Source organism: Siniperca chuatsi, linkage group LG19 (assembly GCF_020085105.1).
Source record: "Siniperca chuatsi isolate FFG_IHB_CAS linkage group LG19, ASM2008510v1, whole genome shotgun sequence".
Classification (NCBI taxonomy): Eukaryota; Metazoa; Chordata; class Actinopteri; order Centrarchiformes; family Sinipercidae; genus Siniperca; species Siniperca chuatsi.
Genome location: NC_058060.1, coordinates 1,278,363 through 1,296,915, shown reverse-complemented (window position 1 = coordinate 1,296,915; position 18,553 = coordinate 1,278,363). Strand labels below are relative to the sequence as shown.

Sequence of the window (18,553 nt, the reverse complement as noted above, 5' to 3'; positions counted from 1 at the left end):
ATCCAATTTAGATAAGACGCTGAGCCCTCAGCCATTTTAGTGAAAATTCTTCCTCCTTGAGGACCAGCTGCATCACCGGCCATGTTAACTGCTGTTGGTGTGACAGTAGACATCATTGTTGGGTGCATTTCTGAATAAGTACTCAAAATAAAATTGAGCAGATACTGATCTCATACACTTTATGAACATGTAAAAATAACAAATCCTAGTGAATCTAGGCTGAATCAATATCAATTCACAGCTGAATCGAAGCGTTGTTTTGTTTTCGTATCAGATCGTGAATGTATATAGATTCGTATAGAATCGTCTGAGAGGCGGCAGTGCATGAAGCCATTAAAACATTGTATTCTTCCAGAATCTCTGGACTTGACAACAAATTGCTAAAGAAATAATGACATTTTTTGGAATAGAAGTTGATTGCTCTTTTGTCACATTATACCTGGGCAAAATCCCATACAAACGCATGGCTCAGGATGAAAAACTCTTTAAAATACTCTACTTAGGAAATGGCTGCAGCCAATCCCTCCTACAAAGGACGGCTGGACTGCAACTGTCAACGGAATAAACTGTGTGAAGAAAATAACCTTTACTTTAAGACTATGATGTGTAAAATACTGGAAAAAATGGACTACATATACTGTATGTGCCTATAAGATGTAACCCATCACATATGTCATTGAAAGACCCCTTTCCTGTAACAAGTATTCCTTTTTTGGAATATGTCAATTAAAAAAAACAGTTCTATATACATGTGCAAAACGTAATCAACCAGGATTGCGCAAATAAGCAGAAATACATCCCAAGCAAAAGCAAAAGGCTGCAACTCTGGAAGAGTATTCCAACAGAGCCGACATTAAAGGCATCATCTGTAGGCATTTGGAGAAGCCTCCGATTCAATCTGAAAACTACTTCTCTGAGTCTGACAGCTACTTTTGTGACACCAAATGGATTCAGTTTCCTTTTGGTGACAGTGTAACAGAAGGGTCAAGAACAACAGTGACAGCAACTGATCCATTGATTGAATTATCTGCAGCGGCTGTTAGAAAAAGGCAGATATGAGATCTAGCCCCCCTCTTGTCTGGTGGTGGATCGTCTGCACGGCGGTTACTACTGACATCAAAAGCAATAAAGTGACTTTGTTGTTTACGACCGTGTATCTGTGACAATGGACTCTCCACGATTGTGTACGAGGAGAACAAATATAATGCCCTGCTTCGGCAAGAAAATAACAAGTCTGTGTCCAATAGAAGAAGAATAGGAGTGTGAGTAGTTCAGGACGTTCAGATTTCCCACTAGCACAAAAATGTTTTTTTCTCTACTAATGGATATGATGGAGGTTCATGGATTGCTTTTCAGCCAAGGTGGAGGTTGAAAACACCAGTGATAAACCATTGCCCACAAGCCTACAAGCATCACATCAGGCAGCGGCAGCAGGTCCTATTTTTATCGTAATCCTCACTGCTGTATCAGCAATAAAATACATAAAACAGAGCTTGTGCATTCAGATCAACATGAAGAAAATAGTCAGTGTAAATAAGCCGATTTCCATGGTGTTGAAGTCACAGTCAACCTCCACCTCCATCATTACGTATGTATTATAATCTGCCTCTGCTATCAAACAGCAAGGATAAACCATCTCCTTAATCCATGTTTAATTTCCTGTCCCACTGTGATGTATATAAGCCCTTTTCTGCCATCGCTGGTCATTATCTGCTGCTGATTAAAGCACCAAAAGGAATATGGTGGATTATGGAAACGCTGTTGGTAAATATATTGGCTGCAGTAAATGTACAGACATGTGAGATCAGCAGTGACTGATGTGCCTTCTATGGACTTTTGTATGATTTTGCACTGCCCTCAAGTGGCCAAAACAACCCTCCATGGGGTTGAAAGATAAATCTGAGGGGTTGCGGCATGATTGATGGGCCAGGAAAGAAGAAACGTATTGCTCTGCTACTCAAGTTCCTTCAGGCCTTTAACAGTTATGCAGATGACGCCTAAGTCCAGACTGGCCTAAATCAGGCTAGTTTTCAGGCTTAGCTTCAAGTCAGGCTTAAATCAATCATTGTGCTTAGTTTATTGAATCCACTTGAATGCATTTCCTTGGTTTCATGATGATCAGTCAGCCTTCTGTCTGCTACTCTGCAAGTCCAATGGGAAGAACCGCAGGTAGCACTTCAATTCAATTCAATTTTATATATATAGCACCAATTCGTAACAGAAGTTATCTCTGCACTTTTCCTACAGAGCAGGTCTAGACCGTATTCTTTATAATATTATTTACAGAGACCCAACAAATCCCACCATGAGCAAGCATTTGGCGACAGTGGCAAGGAAAAACTTGCTTTAAGAGGCAGGAACCTCCGCTGCCGTGTTAGGTTTTGAGAGAGAGAGAGATATTAATATCAATAAATTAGTAATAATAGGAATGACAGCTATAGGAAGAATAATGTCAGCATCAGTAACAGAGGCAATAACAACAACTGTAGTAGCAGTTGTCCAGCAGGAACACGGGGGCAGCAGGTGGCCCACAACCACAAGCACACAAAGTTAGACCTTATTGGATTTTTTCCATCCTTTAGTTCCATTTAACATCTCATTTATGTCTCATAGTTTCCTGCTGTTAAATCACTACAAAACTGAATTCTGGACCTTTGACATTTTTAACAGTACTTAGGTTCTTTGGCTTCTACTTCAAAGGTGGTTTCCAGAAAACTCTGCCATTTTTGACTCCCAGTTAAACTTTGAGAAACATCTTAAGTCAGTTTTCAGTCATTTTCATTTAAGAAACACCGCCAAACTGCGTGCCCTCTTATCTTTCCAACAGCTCGAACAAATCATCCACTGTTTTGTCTCTTTGTGTCTTGACTATTAACTCTTAATTACTTATGCTCCGTATTCTTCTTCTGTAGCCCATCTACAATTAGTTCAAAATTCTGCTGCAAGATTACAAACAAAGACTCCACGGCGTTTCTGGTGCTGGCTCCATTACACTGGCTTCCTGTTAAATTTAGGCTTGAATTTAAAATCCTTCTAAGTACTTTTAAGGCGCTACACAATTTAGTTTTACCATATATTAGTGAGTTGTTACAGGTCCACTAGGCCTCTCAGTTCATCAGAACAAGGGCTCCTGGTTGTGCCCTGCTCAAAGTTCAAGACTTGTGCTGATCAAGCATTTTCTGTCCTGGCTCCTCAGCCAAGTTGCCAGAATAAAATGTAGCCATTTTACGTTTCTGCAAACCATTTACCTTTTAATGCGTATAATTCGTATCATATCAACATTTCTACAGTGCCTGTCAAAGGGAAAGTGTCGTAGTTCAGATGACATCCTCTAGGGCAGACTTTTTGTGGAGGCTGGGCAAAGGGAGCTGAACGCTCATAGCAGAAGTGTAAAGAGCAGTGCGGTGTCAGTTAGATATCGTCTCTTATTGCAGTGTGTAAATGCACTGGAATAAAAGGAAACAATACTTACTCCTGAAACACAAGAACACTACAATCATACCAATGGACCAATAATTCCTATCTCTGTTCAAGGCACCTCAGGGGTTTTAGAGTATAGCGTGATGATACAATGTTGCCAGTAAACAGACTTATGTACATTCATGTGAGCTCCTAATACTAGTTTGAAATGAGTCACCAAGCTAACTAGCTACTGTTAGCTCTCCTTCCCTCATTATGGACGAGAAGCATGGGCAGCATGCTTCATTGAAACATCATGTCCCTGCTTTGTCCCTGTCATACAGCCTGGCCAGTATACAGAGCTGTGTAGATGCACATGGGACAGTAAATGAGGATTTGTTTTGCATGCATGTATGAATCTCTTCCAGATTCTCCCCAGCGGCATCCTGTATCCTTATTGCATCACACCTCCCATGTTTTTTCCATCTGCCCTCCCCTCATCCCTCCCTCCATCATCTCATTACTCTGCAGCACATGGATGGACTCAACATGGCTGAAGCTGCCCTGGGTCCTACAACAGAGCCCTTTAAAGTTCCACATCAGGATTTCCTTGGCATGCAGAAATAGAAAAAAGACTTAGTTTTTGATTTGAATGTGTGCACATGCTTTTCTAAATATGTTTTACGGATTCAAAAACACCGGAAATCACATCTTCATGTCCGAAAAGCAGAGAAATTGCAAGGCTGGAGGAGTGTCATAATACCATAAAAGGCAGACCAAATTAAAAATGTGCAAATCCAAACACAAATAAAATCCTTGAAAGAGTAAAAATCTTCTCTGTGACCTTCAAATTTCAAAACACATTATGTTTGTATTGCGTGACAGTACGATGAGTCATTCCAGCCCTTTGATTTTCAAAGAAGAGAAAAGCAGACAGGCATCTGAATCAGATTTATCAATATGGATATAGCTGGGGCTTTTTTTCTGAGATATTGCAGAGTCGGCTGTCAGAGCTCCTTCTGTCATTCTCTGACACCAGAACAGTCAATCATGTTCCATAACACTCACTCCATTGCCATAACCTTTATCCTATGTTGCCTGTGTCCGTTATTCACCATTCACCAAGAAATAATGTGCTTTTAACATTTTTCTTATTCTTCATACAACTTAAAGCATTCGTTTAGTGATATTCTATATTCTTTCTTTTTGTCACTTATTGACCACGTTCAGACTCAAACCAGCAGTGAACGTATCAGCTAACAAGGCTTGTGTGTGAATCCATGTGATGGATCTCTTCTTCCTCTGAGCCATAAAAAATATTAAAACACATCAGCGAGCCGCTCTGCTGCACTGGGTGACATGTTCCTTCATCACCATGAACACACACACTGTAGTTTATTCTGACTCAGTCCCACACACACCGTCCTGCTGCCCCAAACACTCACTACAGCACCACACGTGGATTCATCCGCCGCTGGAAATAGTCCCCAACAGATGCACTGTTTGGTCTTGAACTGAAATGAGTTTTTTTGCTTGTTTGTTTTCCTGCTCCAGCATACAGATCTGCTCTGTGCATTACATTTCCTGTGCTCACTACCCAAAAGGGGAAATGTATATTTCATACATATTTTTTCACCATGTCATCACATCTGCATAGACAGAGAGCTTTTTTCATGTAGCCATAAAATCATTTCATTTTAAACTGTAGAGCAGTAATGTAGCCTGACTGACGGACACACTTGCAGCCTGCTACTCAACACGAGCCACAGAGTTTGAACAAAAATTCACCTATTTTTAGCTTAAATTAGCACATTAGCAGACATGTACACCAGCCCCCCCACTCAGAGGCTGAAGGAGAGGTATGACATGCAACAAAGGTCCCCAGCTGGAATTGAACTGAGGACGTTTCGGTTATGTGGTATAACGATCGGGCTGCCGCTCAATTAGGGACCTAAAAACTGCACTGCTAACATTAGTTTAGTTTAGGCTAGATAGCTACTTAGCTAGTCAGCTGTAACAGCTTAGAAACTTGTCAAATGTCAATCATAAGTCAGTTTTTGCAAAATGTTGTGCCCCTTATTCTTCAGCACAGCTGCTGATAAAACACTGTCCGTCTTACAGTTCCCAGCACGAGTTTGTCAACTGTGTCTCCCATGCCCAGCTGTCAATCAAACACGTACACCAGCCCGCCTCCTCGGCGGTTCGGAGGCTAAAGGAACATTTAATCATTTAAAAACTGTATAGCCACGTGCATTTATCATATTTTTTATTTTATGAGTTGATTTTGTTTTTGGACAGAAATGGTGAGAATGTGACGGTGGTGCAGTACGCCAGTGTTCCAGCAGCACAATGCAGTAATGCAGCAGCTTTGAGTGATTTCAAAGGAAGCCTTCCTTCCATGACTGATGACTGGAGTGGAGCCTGACAGTGAGCGGTCCACAGCCCACTAGTCGAAAATGAAAGCAGCAGGTGCTTTCATGTGTCAGTGCATGCTCACATACAAACAGCAACCTCCTGTGGAGAACTCATATTCACCGCAAACCATTTGGAAACCATTACAATCATTACAGACGTGTGTGTGCATAGCGGGGCGACGGGGCTGATGAAGGCAGTTACCGGGACTACGCCCGCTGCATCATATTGACTCCGGTTGCAGTTATCTCAGCGAGTGCTGGAGGAGGCTGCACGAGCCGCAGTCAGGCAGTGATGGAGGGGCGGAGAGGCAGACAGTAAGGCCACTCAGAGAGCGTGGCGGCCGATGGATTTTATGCTTCCTTGCTGTTTCACCCACTGGATTTATAAACTCACTTGTTAAGAGAGGTCAAGCTTGCTGTGGCTTGAGTGCATTTTGGTCAAAGTGCACCGGTGGATGTTTCATGTAATGGTCATTTGTATTCTGAGCGCAGGCCTCGGCTGATCCCTACATTCGCCGCCAGGCCCGGCCGAGGGCCGCCTCGCGTCATGTCTGCTTACCTTTTTTTAATTCATCTCACTTTTACAGACACATCATGCCACCGTTCAACATATCCCAGGTCAGGTAAATCCAGGTTTGAATCCAGCAGCAGCCCAGCCATTCATGCACTCAGGGCAGTAGTTGAGGAATGAAATGCAGTATGAATTTTTAAACAGCACACATCTGCGTCGAGTCTCCAGCATCATCTCTGATTCTTTGTGCTTGATCCAGCTTCGCAATTCATACTGTTAAGGTGTAGCTTCTCTGATATTCTAGATATGCAAACATTTTTTCCATGCACAGGAAGCATTAAAACATTGATTCTAAGCTGTTTTTACTTTTTTGCATTTATTCTCAACCTCGGTAGGAATATAAATACGCAACTGCAAGCACACCGAGTACTGGCTGAAAGGATCAGAAGAGTTACCTTCTCAGATATACCTCAGCTTTTCTCCTTTTTTTCCTTATATCCTAACAAAATCCCACACCAAATAGAATTACCAGTGGACAGGGTTGTAAAGATTCACTCAATAAATTGATCTTATGGCAAACAATCGGGTCGGATCAGCTGGATAAAATAGAGAGATCAAACCCTGAGAAGAATCCAATCCACCGCTTCAGAATAAGGGATTTAGGGTTTGAAACCAAAAGGGGACTTCACTAATTTATATTTAAATTGAAATACATGGAAATGAGGCTCTTTGTCCACCACGTGTGACATACTGTAGCCTTCAGTTATTACTATTCCCCAGAAGGCCGTGTTTTGCTCTTGCTATGCTTTCTGATTCTATGAGGGAGGTCAGAGCAGCAGGGCAGAAAGTCCCACATTATGTTGTCACCTCTGACTTTTATGTGTGACATCACACGAGTAGCTACAGATCTGATTGATATGTGATGGCCTGGGATCAGCCGAATACATGGTGTTGATGCAGATGTACGATGTCCAGCATTAAGTGATTTACAGTTTTTGATCCGAACAGTCGGCTGCTGTTTTGCAGTTTTGCTCACATGATAGAAAAAGACAATACAAAAGATGCAACTGCAACCAAACCCCCAAAAGGTAGAAATAGTCACCAATACCATTTTGATTGTGCCTTCAAGTCAGTTATCGATTTCAGTTTGTAAAGATTTTTCATCTCAGAAAGTGATTTTGCTGTTTTTAGATTACGATGAATAAAGCGCATGAATGAAACGAAGCCTGGAAGTTACATGGCACACTGTTCTTACAGCAACATACAGAATTTACCATGCAGCTTTCTTATAATGGCGGTGTATTTAACCCTTTTGTTGTGTTGACTTTACTTCCTCATTTTTTGGGCTCCAACTACTGTAAAACATAATGAAATGTTTGTTTGTTTGCTTTTCTTCTGACCATATTAAAACCCAAAATGTAGAAAAGTAATGAAGCACGTTTGATAAAGCTGACAAACTATGAGGAAATGTCTTATATGGGCTACGCATGAACAAATATAGTCCTTTTGTAGTTTTTGCTACTGCTACTGCTGCGGCTGTTCATTTAGCATTTTATAGGCCCCACCTCCACCCCAGCATCCGCCTGTAGGCTCTGAGTCTACCCTCTGGGTTATGATGGTCAAGTATACAAATATACTGTGTTTTAAAACACAATATCTATGCTGATCTGTAACGGTGGTACTCAACCTGGGGGTCCTCTAAAATGGTCACGAGATGTAATTCCATGTAATGCGATAGGAAAGAAGAAAAACCTTTTGCTCTATATATTTGTGTTCGACTTTTGTGTTATGTCTGTTTTTTCCTTGTGAATTACTGGATAGTTTATCTTTAGTTCAATCTTTAATATCAACACTTCTTTTAAGAGGCAGAAACCTCGAGCAGAACCAGACTCAATGGTGGGCAGAGAGAGAGAGAGAGGGGGGGCTGCTAAAAATGTTACAGTCTGAGCAAAGGGGAAAATCAGTCTGCAACACTAAGAAACATATGGCACCTGTAATGAGGGGTCGCCAGCCCCAGAACAGATCCTGGGTCTCTGAGAGGGGAACATAAAGTCTCCACCCACCCCTCCACCTGACTCTTATTTTCCTTCTGCTGCAGTGTTTCAGTGTGAAACGCCGACGTGTTTTCATGTCAGCCTGTCTCCCAGCGATTGCATCTACAACAATTAATGTGCAGCAGCAAATGCATACTTTTTGAAAGAGACAACGTCCCACCCAAATGATGCAGTCTCAAACGTGACGAGGACACGTTTTTAATGAACAAATCTGCAAAGTTGCTAAATGCTCACATTAAATGACTTCATAACTTAGAAACATGAGTTGTTCTGACTTGAAGTCTTTTGACTTGAAATGATGAGTTAAATGAATGTACTGCTGAGTATTCACTCAACTCATTTACTGTAATTACATTTCGGACGAGGCATGATCAGCATATCAGCAGACTTCCCAGCATGCATTATTTGAGGTTTAAAACTCTCTGGAGAGACAAGAAAACATACACGGTGGGACCTTGCTGTGTGTCTTTAATATATGTTATGACAAGTCATGGTTCTTTTTATAATGATGAAAAATTCAGTCCCCACGTCAGTACGCTTATATCTGAATAAAGTCGCCGGCAGCAGCCTCACATGTTGCCTTTGTTCTGACTGGAAGAAAGTGGCTCCAGCAGGAGCCGCTGCAGTTCTTCGTGTCAAATGAAGAACTGAGAAAATGTAAACACAAAGAACATCTTGCTTTGACATTTGTCAGAGACTTGAACAGTTGCTGATTCAACTCAATATCTTCCATTGATTTTTTTATTGAATTGTTGGGACCCTTTTTAAGTTGCATTTTTAAATTGAACCAGCTTAAAATGATTCACAGTGTGACAACATACTTCAATATGCACGACTAGTGACTACAGCATAATTCATGTTTTATGGTTATGGCACTCAGCACTTGGTTATGGAGAGGGAAAGACCATCGTCTTGGTTAAATAATATGAAAACAACAATGTCTTGAAGTCCAAGACAGGAGGAGTTTACTTTCTCGATATCTGTACGCTCACCTAGCCAGCCTCCTGCCGCTGACTCCCCAGCTGCACAAGCATGTAGCTCTTCTTTGATTGAAAACTATTTGGCCAGTGATTATATTTGCAGGCAGCAGCTGAGTTTCCTTCACAACATAGTTTGCGAAACATATTAGTAGTATACCAATATAATTTCTAGGAGACACGATCGGGGTGGCAAGTACACACTGTATACTCCTCTATGCAAGGACACAACCTCAGACTCCAGCCTGATGAAGGCGAAGTGGCCAAAAACAAGACTTATTAGGCAACAAGAGTTATTAAACAATTAAACAATGCAGTTATGTTTTAGCGATGCTTGCCGTGCTTTTTAAATGACAGAAGTGCAGAATACAGGCCCTCCAACAAACTCCTTCCCCTGCTCATCACGTACAATCTCCTCTTCAGATCCATAAAACAATGGTGCACAATTGATATTATGTGTGTCTGCTGAAAGCTACCTTTTAGCCTTTGTGGATTCTAATCTAAAATACCAAAAACAGACCCAAATCATGCAATACAACATCAACACTACACTGCACAACCATGTGTAGTCGGGCCCACACCGCCTCCGTTTGTAGTGACAAAGCTGCAGCCTAAATGCCGTGCAGAGTGATGAAGAGCAGCCTGCTCGTCTTCTGTAACAGCACACGTTTAGCTCCACCGTCACCGTCCTCCTCTCCGTGGAACTTTACTCTTCGACTTGAATCAACAACATCACCAGCGTAGCATATCCGTCAGCGGCATGACTCCTCTTTGTCATGGAGGTGTGAATAGTTTGTCTCTCTGTGTTTGTGCATAATTATGAACTGGCAGCATGTCACGTATAATCGGAGAGGAGAATCATTTAGCACTTGTTGTGGAAGCTGGAGCCAAACAGCGGCTTTCTCCACTGACGTGTTCCTTTCTGCCTCTCGTCTCTGTCCAGTGCAGTCTCTTTCATTTCATGAAATGGGCACAAACGCTGCAACATGAACATGAACATTATTTTCCTCCAATACAAATTAGATTTTGTGAAAACATCACAAACTGAACATGGCATTTTCTTGTTCTTCATCATGTAAAAAACCCACATGTAGCCAACTGCTCGCTATTGTCAACTAAGAGCATTCTGAAAAGTCTCACTCCCACACCTGCTGCTGTAAAAAGTCACTGGAGCAGCGAATGTGCAATAATCTGCTGGAAGTAGTCCGCAACAAATGCACTGTTTCCTCCTGCTTGAGTTGCGTTAGCTTAAAACTGCAGTGTGTGTGTCCCGTTTCGCTCTAACAGTCAGTGTTTCTCTGAACCCGACCCATAACCAACGTAGTATCTTTACCTAACCCCAGCCAACTAGTTTTTGTGCTTGAACCTATCCAAACCTTAACCATAGCTGTGAGAGTAGAAATAGGTTTGGTTGTTGCACTCTGCCCTCAGGAGCATCGTGTAGGAGCCGCTGACAGATGCCGTTCTGCAGGGCAGTTACATATGATGCATTTCATTACATTTGGGGGCATACAGTTCAAAATTCACCAGCTTTCTAACAATGACACATTTAAAGAAATGTTGATTAATGTGTCTTAACCTTATAAATCAATAAACAAATGATGGACGGATGAGATCTCAATGTCTTCATAGATACCAAATGTCTAAATTTTGGGGAAAAGTTTCCATTTGATGAAATAACGCAGCCATTTAGTTTGTTCTTTAACAGAGACAGTGCGGATAAAGCTTGTTACATAAGAAGAAGCAATGCAACAGATTCTGGATACAACTATTCAATGCACAGAACCGTGTGTGTGTGTGTGTGTGTGTGTGTGTGTGTGTGTGTGTGTGTGTGTGTGTCCACGACTGTGTCTGCACTGACATAGAGCTGTGAGGGAGTGTGTGTACATGAATACAAATATTTTGAAATCCATTCAAAAGTCATTTAGTGTTCACATCTTTGTTGTATAAACCACCGTTGCACATTTGAATTCAGAGTGTTTTTCTTCTGGATACAGAATATTTTTAATTTATATTTCACGTAGTATAAATGTCATATTATGAAGATGTGTAAAAGAATATTTATATGATATAATGTGGAATAAGATGATTGTCCAGCCTTTGAGCCACTTAAAGGGGTTTACATTTGGTAAGGTTCGATGCTTTCGTATGGAAGAGAGGAAGGACTGGAACTATTGGTGATTCATATATTATTAATATCTTCACCAAACATACACTTGGATTAACACCCTCCCACCTTTTTCGCTTCCTACAAATTAGGAATTGTGTTAAAATGAATAAATGAATATGAATGAATATTCCCAATTTTGAAAGATACAAACCTCATAACCAACATTGTTTTGACATGTCATCGGAGCCAGGCACTAAGGCTCATGTCGGCATTCAGGCTCGTTCTGTAAATTCAAGACATCGTTCCTTTAAAACATTATCACGTGAACATTACAAGACTTCCATCAGTGTCCTTCATGTGCTGGGTGCAGGTCTTGTGGGTTTGTCAGAGATGTTCCTCTGTTACTCAAACATACTGTATATGATATGACATTTCATATATGACAATGAATGCCTATCTATGTTACAGGTTTCACTGTCTGCATGGTCATTGTTGTATTGCTGTGTTCAATTCAATTCAGTTTTATTTATACAGCACCAATTCATAATAGAAGTTATCTCATTGCACTTTTCCTATAGAGCAGGTCCAGACCGTACTCTTTATAATGTTATTTACAGAGCCCCAACAAATCCCACCATGAGCAAGCATTTGGTGACAGTGGCAAGGAAAAACTTTAAGAGGCAGAAACCTCGAGCGGAACAGATCCTGGGTCTCTGAGAGGGGAAGATAAAGTCTCCACCCACCCCTCCACCTGACTCTTATTTTCCTTCTGCTGCAGTGTTTCAGTGTGAAACGCCGACGTGTTTTCTCGAAGTTCCTCTTTTCATGCCAGCCTTTCAAAGATCCAACAACTCGTACTTTTCATCCATGCATATTTGTATACTAAGACATCGTGCTCATTTCCTCTAAATTTCCAGAAGACCGGCTGTTTCCCACGCAGCATCTCACACACAGCCTTGACTCTCTTACCCTTAAAACTGCAACACTGCAGGAAAAACACACACGCAGCGTCTTTCAATTCACATAGCCTTCCGTGATAAGAAATGTGGGTAACAATGTGGCGTCTGTATCAATAGGCCACTTCGGCCCAACATCCAAGAGTCACGTGGGATCAAACCCACATCAAAGCCTGGCCCACACCACGATGAGAGCCCAGCAACAATGGAAGAATAATTAAAGCCCCTGACACACACACACACACACACACACACACATCTCTCTTCCTCTTTGTCACGGAAATAGAAAGAGCACCGTTTGATGTCTGTCATGACAATACACCAACCCTTCCAAATCTTGACATGCAGCTACCTGCCATACAATATGTAAGCAAGTCATTTCCATCCATTTGAATGCAGTAAACACATTTAGATGCGCTCATCCACTAAGCAGCCAATCATTATTTAAGGCAGGGAAGCTGTCACAGAGCTGTAATGCAACAGCAATACATAACAAAATGCCAAAGCGCTTCCAATGCACAGTTTAATGAGGCAAAATAATACAAGAATGTGCTTTGGCTGTATTGATTCAGCCACTTTTTATCCATTCATGAATAATCAGCCTCATTTACTCCATTCATCATGTAATTAATATCCAGAAAGAGCTCCTGGTTTTCACAGTAGCCCTTGATTAATGTTCTTATTTTGTTCCCTGCTCAGTGTGTGGAGGGATTATGTTAGCTGAAAATATCAAATCAAATATGAAAACAAATGGAGTTGTACATCCAAATATTGATGTCCTTATTGGAAGGGCTCTGCCTCTGTGTGGAAGCAAATCTAACATCACATGACGCTCTAATCTAACGCTCAAGTTCAAATCACCTCACTGCGCGCGAACTACCATCACATCAGGGCAGTAGCTTAAGGTCTGAAGGTCATAACATGTTGTTCCTTGGAAGGAAATAGGTCAGTAGAAAGTTCTACTGTGAGCGCCCGACACTGTGTCCAGGGCTGCTACACAGGAAGAGCTGATGACATAAGGCGCGTGTGCGTATTAGCGCGGATACTTGTTGGAAACCCTTATTCCCTTTATGAGTGTGTGCTTAAAACATAATGGCACAGCTCTTGATGGGAAAGTTCAAAGAAAGAAAGACAGAAAGGTCCTTTGTACCTCTTCAGCATCGTCGTCCTCCTCGCTGTCGGTGGGTTCCGGCGCTTTCACGAACCACCACTGGATCTCCAAATACACCGACGCGGTTCCGCTCTGGAAAGCACACGCCATTTCTATGTTTTGTCCCTCTTTAACCGTCATGTTGGAGGGCAGATCCGTGAAGCGACCTGCAGAGAGGGGGGAGGGGGAGGGGCGGTATGATGGGGACAGTTGTGTGATTTCTACACACAAAGAAATAACCAGGAATTAATCACTTAAATAGTCCGCTTGTGGCTGCAGTCATGAATGTGGCGCCCCCCCCATCATCGGGAATTTACATAACGCACAGTCGCACCATATCTACATTATTCGGACACTTTAATACGAGCAGCTAGGATTTTTATGGGAGTTTGTTTCTGTGCCATTGCGATTAAATACTAAATAAACTTGACTGTTCCAGAATGAGAGCAAACACAAGAAATAATAACAGAGTTTGGTGTGAGGCGGGCTGAACGCGGAATGGAGCCAACAGAGTGGTGGCGACGGTAGGAAAAGAGTGAGGATATCCGTGCATGCAAATTTGCCAAACCATCATTTAAATTCTGTGTAAGAAACTACAGCCGCGCTCTGACTGCGCGCAGGAAGAGCACACGGCTCCCCCACAGACTGTGGCCCCGCTGAGCCCCGCTGAGCCCCGCGCTCAGCCCCGCGCTCAGCCCCGCGGACAGCACCGCGGACAGCGCATGCAGCCGCTGTCCGCGGTGCTGTCCGCGGTGCTGAGCCGCCGGCGGCTCGCTGCCTCTCCCGGAGCCTCTCAAAGGAAGTTGGATCTCCTTATCGGCCACTCTGCTGTGTGGCATGAACGAAGCTCCTCCGCGCGGTGTGAAACGGCTGGATTTCAAACAATCACCAGTTGCATTTTTTTCGTCATCACGGGGTAAAACACGCAGCCTTCTTCATCTTTCTCACTTTCTGGGCTTATCCATCTTACTTCAACATTTCCTGTTTCCCCCCAAATAGCCTCCTTCGCTTTTCCAGAAAGGCTGCGCACTTTTACCACTTTCCCCCACCGAGCAGCCTGCGCCGTCAGGCGGCGAGCCGGCGCTGTTTGTTAGGAACATATGCAATTCTTACCTTCAAAGGAGAATCCGAATTGAAAAAATCCGACTAAGAAAACAAATCCAACAGTATCATGAGAGGTCCACATCATTCCAGTATAGAGGGGCTGCTTGTTTTTTACATCAGTGGAAGAGGGGAAAAAGACGAATCTCTCCAAAAAATCGCCTCCACACCAGCAAAGTCAAACAGCTGCTGGGCGAGAGCGATCAGACGGAGACTGCCGAAGGTAGAGCATGCTGCAGAAGTCCAGCCTGTCGTTTCTGAACTTCTCCTTGTCCTCGCTCTGTCTCTCTGCAGGAGACACTGCCGACTGCTCGGCTGTACTGAAGTCTGCGGTCTTCGTCTGCGCTGCCGGAGAGACGTCAGTCTAGGGGATCACTGTGCCCCCTCTGCTTCTCATCCGGCCCCCCCGGCTGTCACCGCGCCCGCCAGGTTCAACATGATTGCTTCTTTATTATTATTATTATTATTATTATTATATGAAATGTTTGTATATTGGGAAGTTTGCTATATTTTTTCTATGAGAGATGTTTTAAAGGCCCTCCACCAAACTTACTTATTAAACATAAAGAAGTGTGCGTGTTTAGTGTGGGTGTGTACAAATCTTGTCTCACAGCCTAAGAAGCTATAAAACAATATTGTAGCATTAGATGGGGGTGTGGGGGGGGCAGCGACCGGCAAGTGCAGGGCAAGCACAGCATGTCCTGAGCCATTAAGACAGGAATATCATTAGTCTCCTGGGCAGACTGGGAACACTTCCCCTTCGTTGCAACTGGCACACATTGTGCCACTCCCAGTATTTGCTCTTAATTGATTCAGAGACCAATCAGGGATCATCCTTTAGGGACAGCTACTTTTCTCTTCCACTAACACAACTGTCTGTGGGCAGAGGTATTAGAGTGGCTGCTGGATAATCCCTGCTCCCTGCTGTCATCTGGTTCTCAGCAGATTCACAGCTGCACTGCCAGCATTCAAGTTACACCTGCTTTTTTAAACAAGTATGAAAGAATGCACTGTAATGCACTAATGGTATAAACTGAGCTCTAAACAATTTCAAACTGAAAATCAGAAACAAATCACATGTAGTACTGTTAATAATAGTTTCTTTCTCGTCTCTGAGCGGTGGCCTCCAGTCTGTTTGTTCCTCCTGTGAGTCGCTCCTTGTTTCCGGTGTGTTCTGTTCTGCATTATTGGGTGGGCTACCTCAGCCTCATGTTGTGTTTGTCAGATTGAATTCATTAACAAGCACTGAAAAAACATGAATTATCATCCAGTAAATCATTTCTGTTTTTTTGAGCATATTTTTTATTGCAATATATTGTTGGCAAATACAATGCAATCTTAATTTTCCATTATTTTTCCAATAACAACAATCCAGCAGCAAACAAGAACATACAGGTTTAGTTATTCTTTGGCGGATTTCATATCCATCAGTGGCGAGGTCGGTCAAACTCGAGACCCGAGATGAAAAACAAGAGAAAAAAAGGGGGAAGGGTGGGAGAGAAAGGTGAGTAAAACGAATGAACAAATATACACGTCTCAGCGCTGGCCCCCATGCCTTATCAGATGATCGCTCCCTTCCTGCAACCAGTAAAATGTTTTATCTGCCAAGTAATGTATTATTCATCCATAACCATAATTTATACTGCATGTACCTACTTTGATGTTTTGTGTACCTTAGACCACATTTAACTTACTATGTACAAATCGTTTTTTTTTAAGGCACAATTTATCTCCTATTTTATTGCTTATGATGAAGAGAACAGACAAATATATTGTAAGACCATGAGAGGCTAATGATAAACAAAATAATTCCCAAAATAAAAAAAAATTGAATTTGTTCCATCTGTTTTGTTATGGGTCAAAATTGGTCGCATATACTTTCCTATGAGAAAAGTCCATTTCATTTCCAAAAACAACACTTCATTTTGGTCAATCACACAACAAGACTATGTTGTGTGATCTCCAGCAAGGTGTGTGTGTGTGTGTGTGTGTGTGTGTGTGTGTGAGCATGTATTACTTATGTTGTGGGGACATAAATCCGTCACATTTTCAGTCACATAACGTAAATCTTTACATTTCAGGGTGAAGACTTGGTTGAAGGTTAGGCGTGGTTTGGATTGGGGTTTGGGTTGAAAGGTCCCCACTGGACCATGCTGCGCAGGCCTGCTGAGCCAGGAACTAGTTTGGTGCTTTCTGTGGCCATATCGTCTGGGTTAGGGACAGAGCTCAGCTCCTTCTTAGAACTACATGTAACAGGGGGGAACTACCACCGGCAGAGCTCTAACTTAATCTGTAACTACAAAGAACAGTATGAGAACAGCTTGTCTCCATTTTACTTGCCTCAAAACATGGAAGAACAAACTAAATTAACTGCACACTTTGCTGCTGAGGTGAACGACAGCTGAGACCGTCTTCAGAGGCCGACAGTATCCGTGACAACACTGTCCCCGGGCCCTTTGTGCTGAAGTAAACGCACAGCTGTACCCCGTAGTTATTTTAACCAAAATTATAAAGGAACAATGTAGTTTGCCTGTTTGATCGTAATAAGTTCACATCAGATTTATTAAGTGATGCAGATCATCACTCAGTTTTATGGTCAGTTTGACTTTGCAGCTAAACGGAGGAAGAACTAAACGGACCCCGCTGTCCAGGGTTAGTCCACACGCAGCGTGTGTGTGTGTGTGTGTGTGCTGCTGATAGAGGTGTCACATAAACACTGGGGCTTTTCAAAATATTGCTTCACATTTGCTGCACAGGTGTGCTGTGTGTGAGACAATAAACTCATTTGCACCTGTTGAGGACATCGAAAACCATTAACCAATAACTAGTGTTTGTATACTGCACCTTAACAGGCGTTTAGAACAAGGTACTACATTTATCTTTGTTAAACATTCCCATGGATTCACTGTGAAACAACAGTTCCTTAAAATATGCTTAATGAATCCATCATTTCTCCCTGTAAACACCATAGATCATAGATCATGTGTCCATTGATTTGAAAAGGTATAAACAAAATCCTATAAAACACCTTCAATTCAAAAACCGTTAATTATAGATTTTAGGGAGTGACTTTCCCCCGTAATTTACACATCAATTTGAAATATTTTATTTATTAAATATCAAATATGAATCATCAATTCAACGTGTGTTATTGAGGTTTATATAAGGGGTTATATAAAGGGCCAAAACTAAACCCCTTAAAATACTTCAATTTCAAAATCCTGTCAATAACAAAGTATGTAGATTTTAAGGACTCAAGACCTTCCCTTTAATTTACACATTAATTTGAAATTTTATTATTATAAATTACTTATAAAGTTAAGGTGTTATTAAGGAATTAGGCAGTATAGCAATATTTGAATTTTCACCTTATTTGAAAAACATCTGCAGATAATCTGTTAAAACTATTTTATTTCAACCCATCAGTTTATCTATTAATGCCTATACATCCCTTTTGTATTCCTTCCTTCCTAGTGTTACTTTTGTGTTCTATTTTATTTCCTATTTTATTGTTTATATTCTATTATATTTGAACATCTGTTTTTACGTTTTCTGCGTGTGTAGCATGGATTTCATGCATTTCATTGTGCAATCCTGTATTGTAAGGCAATGCAAGTTTATTTGTATAGTTTCTTTGTATTTCAACAACAAGGCAATTTAAAGTGTATTTGTCATTGAATGACAACTGAACCTGAACCTGACCCTGAAACCTAGTGCTGTGGTCCACTCCTGCTTCTGATCACGTCAAAATCAGATGTTAATGTCTGAGCGGCTCGGAGGAATGAGGGCTCTCACAGACTCTTCAACATATTGGCAGAAAATGCACAGTAATGCTGACTTTTTCAAGATGAGGTTTGTCTAAAAAGTTTCTGTGTAACAAT

At 41.8% G+C, this 18,553-nt stretch overlaps 1 protein-coding gene and 1 long non-coding RNA gene across 4 annotated transcripts in view; one reads left to right on the top strand and one right to left on the bottom strand.

The window, feature by feature from the left end:
• Positions 1-14,997, bottom strand: part of vstm2a (V-set and transmembrane domain containing 2A) — an 81,606-nt gene extending 66,609 nt beyond the window's left edge. Inside the window, exons 1-2 of one of the 3 annotated variants that reach the window (XM_044176765.1) lie at positions 14,685-14,997; positions 13,572-13,738 (exon numbers count right to left, since the gene is read on the bottom strand). In XM_044176765.1, the coding sequence (XP_044032700.1) occupies positions 13,572-13,738; positions 14,685-14,760 (243 nt within the window). In that variant the 5' untranslated portion in view covers positions 14,761-14,997. The remainder of the gene's footprint in view (positions 1-13,571; positions 13,739-14,684) is intronic. The other 2 variants (XM_044176766.1, XM_044176767.1) reach the window with 2 other exon arrangements.
• On the top strand, positions 14,348-15,247 carry LOC122866731. Its single transcript, XR_006375793.1, has 2 exons — positions 14,348-14,487; positions 14,967-15,247. It is a non-coding gene; the product is annotated as an uncharacterized LOC122866731 (long non-coding RNA).
• The last annotated feature ends 3,306 nt before the right edge of the window (positions 15,248-18,553 follow it).